At 43.6% G+C, this 12,244-nt stretch overlaps 1 protein-coding gene across 4 annotated transcripts in view; it reads right to left on the reverse strand.

Moving 5' to 3' along the window:
* TMX3 (thioredoxin related transmembrane protein 3) overlaps positions 1 to 12,244 on the reverse strand; it is a 60,816-nt gene that overhangs the window by 24,494 nt on the left and 24,078 nt on the right. For 3 of the 4 annotated variants that reach the window (XM_073331708.1, XM_073331709.1, XM_073331710.1), the window contains exons 8-9: positions 6,649 to 6,726; positions 3,975 to 4,041 (exon numbers count right to left, since the gene is read on the reverse strand). In XM_073331708.1, coding sequence (XP_073187809.1) covers positions 3,975 to 4,041; positions 6,649 to 6,726 — 145 coding nt within the window. The other variant, XM_073331711.1, reaches the window with a different exon arrangement.

The raw sequence follows: 12,244 nt of genomic DNA on the forward strand, positions 1-12,244 counted from the left end.
GAATCATTTCTAGATTAACAAGAGACGGCCTTGTGAAACAGAAACATATAGTCTGATGACCAGGCTGCCACCCTACAAATGTCCAGTATGGGTACATGAGCCAGAAAGGCTGCAGAAATTACCTGTGACCTGTTTGAGTGACCAACTGCTTTACCTGGCAGTGCAATATTAGCCAATCAGTAGCATCAACAAATAGAGATCCAACTAAAAAGCCAAAGCTCCAACATCTGTAGTGTGGAGCTTCTCTTCCCCTTTACTGGAATGTGGCTTTGGAAAGAAAGCTGATAAATTGTTTGATTAATGTGAAGATTGGAACCTATGTCATTGAATTTTGGGTGACGGCGAAGGAAAACCTTGTCCCTAAAAAAACAACTGTACAGGGAGGCTCTGATCCTAAGGCTCACAGCTCCCCTAGTCTTCTGGCTGGGGTTATAGCAACCAAGACAGCCACCTTCATAGACAGGTGTACAAACAAACAAATCGCTAGCGGTTCAAAGGAGAGATCCACCAACTTTGCAAGCACTAAATCTAAACTCCACTATGGAACCAACTTGTGAACCTGTGCATATAATCTGAGCAAACCCTTTAGAAATCTGACGGACATGGGATTTGAAAAAACTCATTGGTTATCCCTGGGAAGATGGAAAGCTGAGATAGCTGCCAAATGGACTCTGATGGAACTAAGAGCTTACCCCTGTTTTTTTCAGAAACATAGGATAGCCCAAAACATGGCAAATTGGTGCTTGAGCTGAGGGGAATACTTCTGTGTATGGACCAAACGGAAAAATCTCTTCCATTTAGCAAAAAAGTAGACCTAGTTGAAGGCTTCCTACTATTTAGCAGAACTTCCTGCACCCCGTTAGAGCAAATTCATTCAGAGTTTGACAGCTATGAAACATTCAACCTGTCAAGTGGAGGGCCCGAAGATTGGGATGAAGGAGGCGGCCGTGGTCCTGAGAGATCACATCCACATCTTTCAGGAGAGGCAGCATATGTCTGACGGACAGGGCTAATAGACTCAAAATCAGGGCCACACTGAGGCTGTTAGAAAAAGGTGAGCTGAATCGTACTTGACTTTGGACAGAAACAGAACCTGAAGGAAAGCATACAGCAGGCATTTTGAACAGGATAGGAGGAAAGCAACTGTCAGTGAACCCAGGCTGTGACCACTCAGGAACAAAAAATGACATTTTTTGTTCGGTCTTGTTGCAAACAGGTCCAATTTGGGGAGTGTCCCACCACTAGAAAATGGACAGGGACATATCTATGCGAAGAGATGACTTGTGGTGACCTGAGAATGACCTGCTCATGTGGTCTGTCCGTGTGTTTTGAACTCCTGGAAAGTAAGCAGCTCTCAGGCTGATAGAACTAGCGATGCAGAAATTCCAAAGGAAAATCGCCTACTGCCATAAGTTTTCAGAACGCCCTTCCTCCGACTCCACCACACTTGTTTACACAGAAGATGGCTACTGTGTTGTCTGTGAGTTTCAAAAAATTCCGCCATTTAATATTCTTAAGGAACGCCAAGCAAAATAAACGCATGGCCCAAAGTTCCCTGATATTTATATGGAGACTTATATCCTGAAAAGACCAAAGGCTCTGAGAGTCTGAAAGGGACCTAAATGAGCTCCCCAATTTAGACTTGATGCATCTGTGACCAGAGTGAGCGACTCCTGTCATAGGGCAAAAAGAACACTCTTGCAAACATTTGCAGTTTCTACCCACCAGTCAGAGAGGACAAGACCTGAGCAGGTATTGGAGCTACCATGCCAACATGATGATGGGTCAGTGAGTACACCGAGGCCAGCCAATCCTGTAGTTCTCTGAGGTGTAGCCTGGCATGCTGCACCAAGTTTGAGGCAATTTTGAACCACAGTGAGAGGATGCACCTTTAGATCTAGAGTGGTCACGATCCTAAGCTGTAAACCTGTGGAATATAGCTTCCTGCTGAATAGGACTACCTTTTTTCCTTTTGGGGTACAGGCCTGGTGTCCTAGTCTCTCCCTTCCATTAGCAGCAGTGACTACCAGGGATCTTGGATGATGGTGGTTATAAGAAAGCTCAAATCCTTGTGAAGAGACCGAATATCTTCTCTCCACCCTTTTAGCAGTGGGAGGCAAGGAAGATGGGGGTTGCCATAAAATTTTGACAGGTTCCAGGATAGCCTCATTAACTGGGAAAGCTACTCTGGAGGGCCTTGCAAAGGCTAAAATGTCCACAAGCCTGTGTGACCTTTCTGGCACCTCTTGTAGATGGCTATACAGAACTGCAACCAACCTTCTCAATAAGTCTTGATGAGCACTGAAACCATCGGGGGGAGAGAAGTAGATTCAGTCACTACTGCCTCACTGGGTGACATAGCACCCCGCTATGTGCAGGCCATTGATCCTTAGAGTGCTAAGTCTTGTGGCAGACACTACTGTGGGCAGGAACCCCACTGGGCTGCTGGGCATGCTCAGGTAAAGACATGAATGATCTGACCTTGGAGTCTGATGAGGAGTCCACTTCCTCAGACCACGGTGACTCCTTCAGTTCCAGAGAGACCTGTTTTGAATTTGGAGATCAGGGTTCTGCGGGATCACTGCTGAACCCTACTGAAAGGAGACACAACTGTAGAAGTCATCGGTACTGAACAATGTTCTGGGGCTGTTCTGTAGGAGCGTGCTCTTCCAATCCCGGTACTATGAGAGATTTCTGAACAGCAGGGGAAACCAGCACCAATAGTTAAGCAACTCTCTGGCTTCCTCAAAAGCTTCGGGTATAGATGGCACTGGAAAGGGCTCCTGAGTCTGTGATACCAAAAGGTGCACCAGTCTTTTGGGAATTAGCCTTCATGGGCTCCAGATTCAGCAGTCCCTCTTGGCTTATGGACTGTGCCTGGGTGAACTTCTTTGATCATGCCGCCAAGTTCTTGCCTCTGCTTGGTGCCTTCACTGTAGACTTTGAAGGCCCCAGTACCGAGGCTTCAGAAGACTTAAGTTGTTTCTTCTTAGATACCGGTGACAAGGATCTGCCTCTGGACTCAGTCAGAACATGGAAGCACTCCTAACAGACTCAGATGTGCTAGATACTGTAGCCCATAGGACTGGCTTGCTAGCTTAGCCTTCATTATATTCAACTGTAACACAAGAAACCTGCAGACCTGTATCCTGTAAGACATTAGCTTAAGCAAGTTAGCAGAAGTTAGCATAAGCGTGTTTCAGTAGGCCTGTAAGCTTTGGCATAGATAGATATTCTAACAGTTATCCTCAGAGTTTGGGGAACTCAGTCTAGCTTACTCAATGGTAGAAGCTGGAGCTTAACGGTAAATACCTGCAGAAACATGGAAACAATAACCGTAAACTGGCTTAAGCAAGAAGTGATGGGTATGATAATGAATTAAAGTGGTATTAATACCTATTAATATAGGTTGACCTCAGGATAAGTACACCTCAGTATTATGTGAGTGAAAAGAATAAATTTGGGCATGGAGGAATGAGCAATAGCATGAATATTCAATATGGTGCTCAGGTACTATAATAGGGCATACCACCATGTGGAGAGGAGTCATTTAGCATTTGGCGGCTTTCCATCATTCAACCCCTCAGCTCTACTATCAATCTTGGGTAGTGAGTAACTGGAACCATTGGATTCATTTGGCATGCCAGTACTCTACCTGTAACATGCAAGAGTACAATCGAGCAAAAAATGCAAAGTCAAATTTCAGTTGCTTCTATCTTTACTACATTTATCGCAGCTGAACAAAATTCTCACTCCAGTGCTTTATTTGTTCCGTTAAAAAAATCAGACTTACATAATAGAGATATAAACAGCAATTCTCCCTTTCTCTCCTTCACAAAGAAAAGATTATCCAATATAAACCTGGTCAATCTTTTTTAAAATTTCTCCTTCAAAAAGAATGCCTGTGTTTTGATTTCCCTCAAATATACTTTGAGTATTTTGCCTGTAGGTGAACAGTACACACTTGTACTTACCATCATATACAAAGTAAGTTCCATCTTTGAAGACCACAACAGCAGGCAATTCAGGCAGTGTCACATACTAAAAGAGTGAGAGATGACTTTTAATCATCCCATGGATGATTAAGACAGGCATTTTAACTGCACAAACCTTAAACTCACCAGTCTGAAAGTAAAAAACCCCTCAAATAATTAAACAGGACACTTACATATTCTCTCAGCCTTGTTTATAACATAGAAGCTTGGAAACATACTCCCTTGCTTCCCCTTTTAACAATTTTATCTTTTTTACATTCCAACTTAAAAAAAAAAATCTAATTTTATGTGGAAATTACATTTTTGTTTAAATTTCCAATTTCCTAATTTATATTAGTACTTTCTCCAGCACTAGGAACTATATTTCTTATTCAAATGCTGATGCATTCAGTGAAGAGAAAACAAAAGGTTTTTGTACATCCTATTAAAAAATGTTTTAGGAGGATGAGGTTAGTTTGACAAAGTTGTGGATTTTTAACAAGACAAGTATTTTAAATCTCTGTCTCTCCCACGAACAGGTGGCAATTTTAAAACAAAAAACATTTTCAAAATAAAAATGATGACATCCTTCTATCATACCTGAGAAAGTTAGAAACCCAGTTCTTTTTTGGCTTGTTTTACACTTCTTGGCCCCATTCTCTGTGCCCCAGGAAGCTCCACAAACGGCAGAGGTGACTAAGGCTGTCTGGGGGCTGGTTTGGTCCCTGGCGTAAATTACATCAGACTCATAAATCGGAGCTAGCAGCTTTAACTCTACCTTCACTACTCTGCTCTAGAGCAGAGGTGGGAGTTGTGAAATAAAATAGCATACAATAATGAATTAGTGCAAATGGGCAGGGTTAAAGTTTGTGAGAGCACCTTAAGTGAGAATTACATAAAATTTACACTCACCTGTTTTACAATTTGCTTATTTCCCCGTAGGATATTTAAAAAAAAACTATACCTACTTGGCTCTTCTGCAGTATACTTGTGATCAAAATATCTCATAGGGCTTGGCTTTACAAATGTTAAACCTCAAAGCACTTGTGACTATATTGTAAAGTACATACAACTACAGCAAAAGAAGGTTAGGCTCTTAACCAAGTAACCTAATTTTCAGAAGTGCCATCCACCAATAAATTCCACTGAGGCTGATAAAAACTGCAAATGCTCAGCACCTCCAAAAATCAAGCCATAGGTAAATAAATATAGATTTAGAAACCTAACTTTAAAGAACATTTTTTGAAAATCTTGGACAAGTGACTTATCAAAGTTGTTACAGCGAGTCAGTGGAACAGCCGATAATACAGCCACAGTCTCCGGACTCCAGCCTCTAGACAACACTTGCCTTATAACGTCAGGAAAATAATGACGTAATGTGGTTTCTCTAGCATTTTGTATTTACAACCAATTTTATTGTAGCAATAGGCTCAGTAGGTTTTAAACAGCTGTTTTATAAAAAATAATGCTTTTATTAAAGATACACGATTTTTCAAGTCATGCAATCTCAAGTCATTTAGCATTGCAGACATAACCCCTTGACAAAACCACACCATATGGTTTTTATACACTTCTTTATGCTAGTAAAGTAGTATAACATTCAAATCCCATTCCCTAGTATCAAGAACATAAAACTGCCCTTTCCCAGCTACAAATGCACGAGACTTCCCGCGTCTCAACTCCTCCTTGGAAAACCTGATTAGTACAGTTTGGCTTCCTCGGGGTTTGTCACTGGGACTCAGACAGCTCAGTTAATGAGGGACAACTGAGTATGAGTATTGGGCTTTTGCACCTGTTTCTTGGGTGGTACTTTGAAGCATCTTGGGAACCCATTTCTGGGCTGGAGTTTGGGGTGAGAGTTCCTCCTGTCCTTTCCATTCCAGGGACCATTTTTCCTCCCCAAAATCTGCTATCTATTCCCACTAGAGAAGAAAGCATGCACAGATAATTTTCAGCATACTATATTCTAAGGTTCTGAATTTATTTCTTCAATTTTGTCAAAAGCTACTAGTCCTCATTAAGGATTCAGTGAATGGCAATTCTGATTTTGTTTTCAAAAAATCATTAGTTACTAGCATAAAAATACAGCTCTTAAAAAAAATGTATTTCAGAAATGGTTATATGTAAAGTCTGGAATAACTCAGTTTTGGGTCCAAAATCAGTTTTGATAAATTAGATGATATTGAAACTAAGATTATAACAAACTGTGTTCTGCAATCCTACTTATTCTATTTAAGTTCCTATTGCACCTCAATGCCTTCTCTGAAAAAGTCACGTGGTCAGTGCAAAACAGGACCGCCTGATCAACCTAACAAATACTGCAAGAACAAAAAAATGTGTAAAACTTTTCAACTGTATTTCAAGCTATTATAATGAATAATTTGATAGGATTTTTCCCTCTTTTAAAGACAGAGGTTTTAATATTGCTGGTGATCAATATGCTAACACGTATTTAGAAGGTAACAGAGTATTCCGTAACTGTAACTCAGTTCCAAATCCATGTTTTCTCTATGAGATTCTTTATTTAGAAATAGTTATTCATTAGAGTGATTGCTATTACTGACCAGTTTTCTGTAGTGTTTGAGGTCAGAAACAGCAAGAATTAAAAGGCTACGGTTGTGCTAAATACAACTTGAGGAAGTAGAGGTTGAAGTATCTGATAAAGTGAATTTACCTCAGGTAGCACCTCTTCTGAGGCAGAAAAAAAGTATGTATAGACAATTAGTTCTGAAGCAACTTCTATGTATTTCTCCTGCAAAAATACAAACAAACAAGAGACATTTTTTAAAAATTTATCAAATCTTGGTACAAACATTAACAGAAAAAAGTCTATCAAAATACAAACATTTTCTTCTACTTTTTTAAAAGTAAAATATAAAAAGATAATGTAACAAAATTAGAATAGAAAGCTTACCTGCGGCTCATCTGCACTACATGGCTAAACAAGCCAGTGTAAAATGATGTAGCTATGTTAGGGGCATCCCTTTTGTAAGTTACAAGGTGTAGAACAAGTTGTAGTACACTGGGTGTAGAACAAAAGCTAGGCAAGTAATACTGTTCTGAACCATGGTTCAGTGCCCGCATTGTTCCATTCAAACTAAGAAAAAAAAACTTGACAGACCTCAACAAATCTAACTGGTTTATTTGGAGTTGTATTACAGGAGTATTCTTAGACAAAGACCATTTGAATTTTCTGTATTATGTTCATTTTATTTTGGCAGTACATGGATCTTAAACCACAAATAATGTCTACTAATAAGTAGGGCTGTTGATTAATCACAGTTAATTCATGCGATTAACTCAAAAAATTAACGGTGATTAAAAAAATTAATTGTGATTAATCACACTGTTAAACAATAGAATACCAAATGAAATTTATTAAATATTTGTGGATGTTTTTCTACATTTTCAAATATATTGATTTCTATTACAACACAGAATACAAAGAGTGCACTTCTCACTTTATATTATTTTTATTACAAATATTTGCACTGTAAAAATGATAAACAAAAGAAATAGAATTTTTCAATTCATCTCATACAAGTACTGAGTGCAATCTCTTTATCGTGAAAGTGTAACTTACAAACACAGATTTTTTTTGTTACATAACCGCACTCAAAAACAAAACAATGTAAAATTCCAGAGCCTACAAGTCCACTCAGTCCTACTTCCTATTCAGCCAATCACTAAGACAAACAAATTTGTTTAAATTTACAGGAGATACTGTTGACTGCCTCTTACGGTATGTCTACACTACGGAATTAGGTCGAATTTATAGAAGTCTTTTTTTAGAAATCGGTTTTATATATTCAAGTGTGTGTGTCCCCACAGAAAATGCTCTAAGCACATTAAGTGCATTAACTCGGCGGAGTGCTTCCACAGTATCGAGGCAAGTATCGACTTCTGGAGTGTTGCACTGTGGGTAGCTATCCCACAGTTCCCACAGTCTCCGCTGCCCATTGGAATTCTAGGTTGAGATCCCAATGCCTGATGGGGCAAAAAACATTGTCGCAGGTGGTTCTGGGTACATATCATCAGGCCCCCGTTCCCTCCCTCCCTCCGTGAAAGCAAGGGCAGACAATCGTTTCGCGCCTTTTTTCCTGAGTTACCTGTGCAGACGCCATACCACGGCAAGCATGGAGCCCGCTCAGGTAACCGTCACCCTATGTCTCCTGGGTGCTGGCAGACGTGGTACTGCATTGCTATACAGCAGCATCAACCCCTTGCCTTGTGGCAGCAGACAGTACAGTACGACTGGTAGTCGTCGTCGTCATGTCCGAGGTGCTCCGGGCCACGTTGGCCAGGAGCGCCTGGGCAGACATGGGCGCAGGGACTAAATTTGGAGTGACTTGACCAGGTCATTCTCTTTAGTCCTGCAGTCAGTCCTATTGAACCGTCTTATGGTGAGCAGGCAGGCAATACGGATTGCTAGCAGTCCTATTGCATCATCTTCTGCCGGGCAGCCATGAGATATGGATGGCATGCAGTCCTTCTGCACCGTCTGCTGCCACCCAAAGATGTAAAAGATAGATGGAGTGGATCAAAACAAGAAATAGACCAGATTTGTTTTGTACGCATTTTCTCCCCCCCATATGGGTGACTCATTCCTCTAGGTCACAATGCAGTCACTCACAGAGAAGGTGCATCGAGGTAAATCTAGCCATGTATCAATCAGAGGCCAGACTAACCTCCTTGTTCCAATAAGAACAATAACTTAGGTGCACCATTTTTTATTGGAACCCTCCGTGAAGTCATGCCTGAAATACTCCTTGATAAAGCCACCCCCTTTGTTGATTTTAGCTCCCTGAAGCCAACCCTGTAAGCCATGTCGTCAGTTGCCCCTCCCTCTGTCAGAGCAACGGCGGACAATCGTTCTGCGCCTTTTTTCTGTGTGGACGCCATACCAAGGCAAGCATGGAGGCCGCTCAGCTCACTTTGGCAATTAGGAGTACGTTAAACACCACACGCATTATCCAGCAGTATATGCAGCACCAGAACCTGGCAGAGCGATACCGGGCGAGGAGGCGACGTCAGCGCGGTCACGTGAGTGATCAGGACATGGACACAGATTTTTCTGAAAGCATGGGCCCTGCCAATGCATGCATCATGGTGCTAATGGGGCATGTTCATGCCGTGGAACGCCGATTCTGGGCTCAGGAAACAAGCACAGACTGGTGGGACGATTCCCAGTGGCTGCGAAAATTTCGCATGCGTAAGGGCACTTTCATGGAACTTTGTGACTTGCTTTCCCCTGCCCTGAAGCGCACGAATACCAAGATGAGAGCAGCCCTCACAATTGACAAGTGAGTGGCGATAGCCCTGTGGAAGCTTGCAACGCCAGACAGCTACCGGTCAGTTGGGAATCAATTTGGAGTGGGCAAATCTACTGTTGGGTGCTGTGATGCAAGTAGCCCACACAATCAAAGATCTGCTGATATCAAGGGTAGTGACCCTGGGAAATGTGCAGGTCATAGTGGATGGCTTTGCTGCAATGGGATTCCCTAACTGTGGTGGGGCCATAGACGGAACCCATATCCCTATCTTGGCACCGGAGCACCAACCCGCCGAGTACATAAACCGCAAGGGGTACTTTTCGATAGTGCTGCAAGCTCTGGTGGATCACAAGGGACGTTTCACCAACATCAACGTGAGATGGCCGGGAAAGGTGCATGACGCTCGCATCTTCAGGAACTCTGGTCTGTTTCAAAAGCTGCAGGAAGGGACTTTATTCCCAGACCAGAAAATAACTTTTGGGGATGTTGAAATGCCTATATGTATCTTTGGGGACCCAGCCTATCCCTTAATGCCATGGCTCATGAAGCCGTACACAGGCAGCCTGGACAGTAGTCAGGAGCTGTTCAACTACAGACTGAGCAAGTGCAGAATGGTGGTAGAATGTGCATTTGGACGTTTAAAGGCATGCTGGCGCAGTTTACTGACTCGCTTAGACCTCAGCGAAACCAATATTCCCACTGTTATTACTGCTTGCTGTGTGCTCCACAATATCTGTGAGAATAAGGGGGAGACGTTTATGGCGGGGTGGGAGGTTGAGGCAAATCGCCTGGCTGCTGGTTATGCGCAGCCAGACACCAGGGTGGCTAGAAGAGCACAGGAGGGCGCAGTAAGCATCAGAGAAGCTTTGAAAACCAGTTTCATGACTGGCCAGGCTACGGTGTGAAAGTTCTCTTTGTTTCTCCTTGATGAAACCCCCCACCCCTTGGTTCACTCTACTTCCCTGCAAGCTAACCACCCTCCCCTCCTCCCTTTACTCATTGCTTGCAGAGGCAATAAAGTCATTGTTGCTTCACATTCATGCATTCTTTATTCATTCATCACACAAATAGGGGGATGACTACCAAGGTAGCCCAGGAGGGGTGGCGGAGGAGTGAAAGAAAATGCCACACAGCACTTTAAAAGTTTACAACTTTAAAATTTATTGAATGCCAGCCTTCTTTTTTTTGAGCAATCCTCTGTGGTGGAGTGGCTGGTTGGCCAGTGCCCCCCCCACCGCGTTCTTGGGCGTCTGGGTGTGGAGGCTATGGAACTTGTGGAGGAGGGCGGTTGGTTACACAGGGGCTGTAGTGGCAGTCTGTGCTCCAGCTACCTTTGCTGCAGCTCAACCATACACTGGAGCACACTGGTTTGATCCTCCAGCAGCCTCAGCATTGAATCCTGCTTCCTCTCATCACGCTGCCGCCACATTTGAGCTTCAGCCCTGTCTTCAGCCCGCCACCTCTCCTCCCAGTCATTTTGTGCTTTCCTGCACTCTGACATTATTTGCCTCCATGCATTTGTCTGTGCTCTGTCAGTGTGGGAGGACAGCCCCTGCTCAGAGAACATTTCATCACGAGTGCGTTTTTTTTTTTTTCTTTCTAATCTTCACTAGCCTCTGGGAAGGAGAAAATCCTGTGATCATTGAAACACATGTAGCTGGTGGAGAAAAAAAAAGGGACAGCGGTATTTAAAAAGACACATTTTATAAAACAGTGGCTACACTCTTTCAGGGTAAACCTTGCTGTTAACATTACATACATAGCACATGTGCTTTCGTTACAAGGTCGCATTTTGCCTCCCCCCACCACGTGGCTACCCCCTCAACCCTCCCCACTCCCCGTGGCTAACAGCGGGGAACATTTCTGTTCAGCCACAGGCAAACAGCTCAGCAGGAACGGGCTCCTCTGAATGTCCCCTGAAGAAAAGCACCCTATTTCAACCAGGAGACCATGAATGATATCTCACTCTCCTGAGGATAACACAGAGAGATAAAGAACGGATGTTGTTTGAACACCAGCAAACATACACTGCAATGCTTTGTTGTACAATGATTCCCGAGTACGCGATACTGGCCTGGAGTGGTAAAGTGTCCTACCACGGTGGATGCAATAAGGCTGCCCTCCCTAGAAACCTTTTGCATAGGCTTTGGGAGTACATCCAGGAGAGCCGCGAATGCCAGGGCAAATTAATCCTTTCACATGCTTGCTTTTAAACCATGTATAGTATTTTAAAAAGGTACACTCACCGGAGGTCCCTTCTCCGCCTGCCGGGTCCAGGAGGCAGCCTTGGGTGGGTTTGGGGGGTACTGGCTCCAGGTCCAGGGTGAGAAACAGTTCCTGGCTGTCGGGAAAACCAGTTTCTCCACTTGCTTGCTGTGAGCTATCTACAACCTCATCATCCTCATCTTCCTCATCCCCAAAACCTGCTTCCGTGTTGCCTCTATCTCCATTGAAGGAGTCAAACAACACGGCTGGGATAGTGGTGGCTGAACCCCCCTAAAATGGCATGCAGCTCATCATAGAAGCGGCATGTTTGGGGCTCTGACCCGGAGTGGCCGTTCGCCCCTCTGGTTTTCTGGTAGGCTTGCCTCAGCTCCTTCAGTTTCACGAGGCACTGCTTCGGGTCCCTGTTATGGCCTCTGTCCTTCATGCCCTGGGAGATTTTCACAAAGGTTTTGGCATTTCGAAAACTGGAACGGAGTTCTGATAGCACGGATTCCTCTCCCCATACAGCGATCAGATCCCGTACCTCCCATTCAGTCCATGTTGGAGCCCTTTTGCGATTCTGGGACTCCATCATGGTCACCTCTGCTGATGAGCTCTGCATGGTCACCTGCAGCTTGCCACGCTGGCCAAACAGGGAATGAGATTCACAAGTTCGCAGTTCTTTTCCTGTCTACCTGGCCAGTGCATCTGAGTTGAGAGTGCTGTACAGAGCGGTCACAATGGAGCACTCTGGGATAGGTCCCAGAGGCCAATACCGTCAAAATGTGTCCA

The sequence above is a fragment of the Lepidochelys kempii genome, chromosome 2 (genome assembly GCF_965140265.1).
Source record: "Lepidochelys kempii isolate rLepKem1 chromosome 2, rLepKem1.hap2, whole genome shotgun sequence".
NCBI classification, from domain to species: domain Eukaryota; kingdom Metazoa; phylum Chordata; order Testudines; family Cheloniidae; genus Lepidochelys; species Lepidochelys kempii.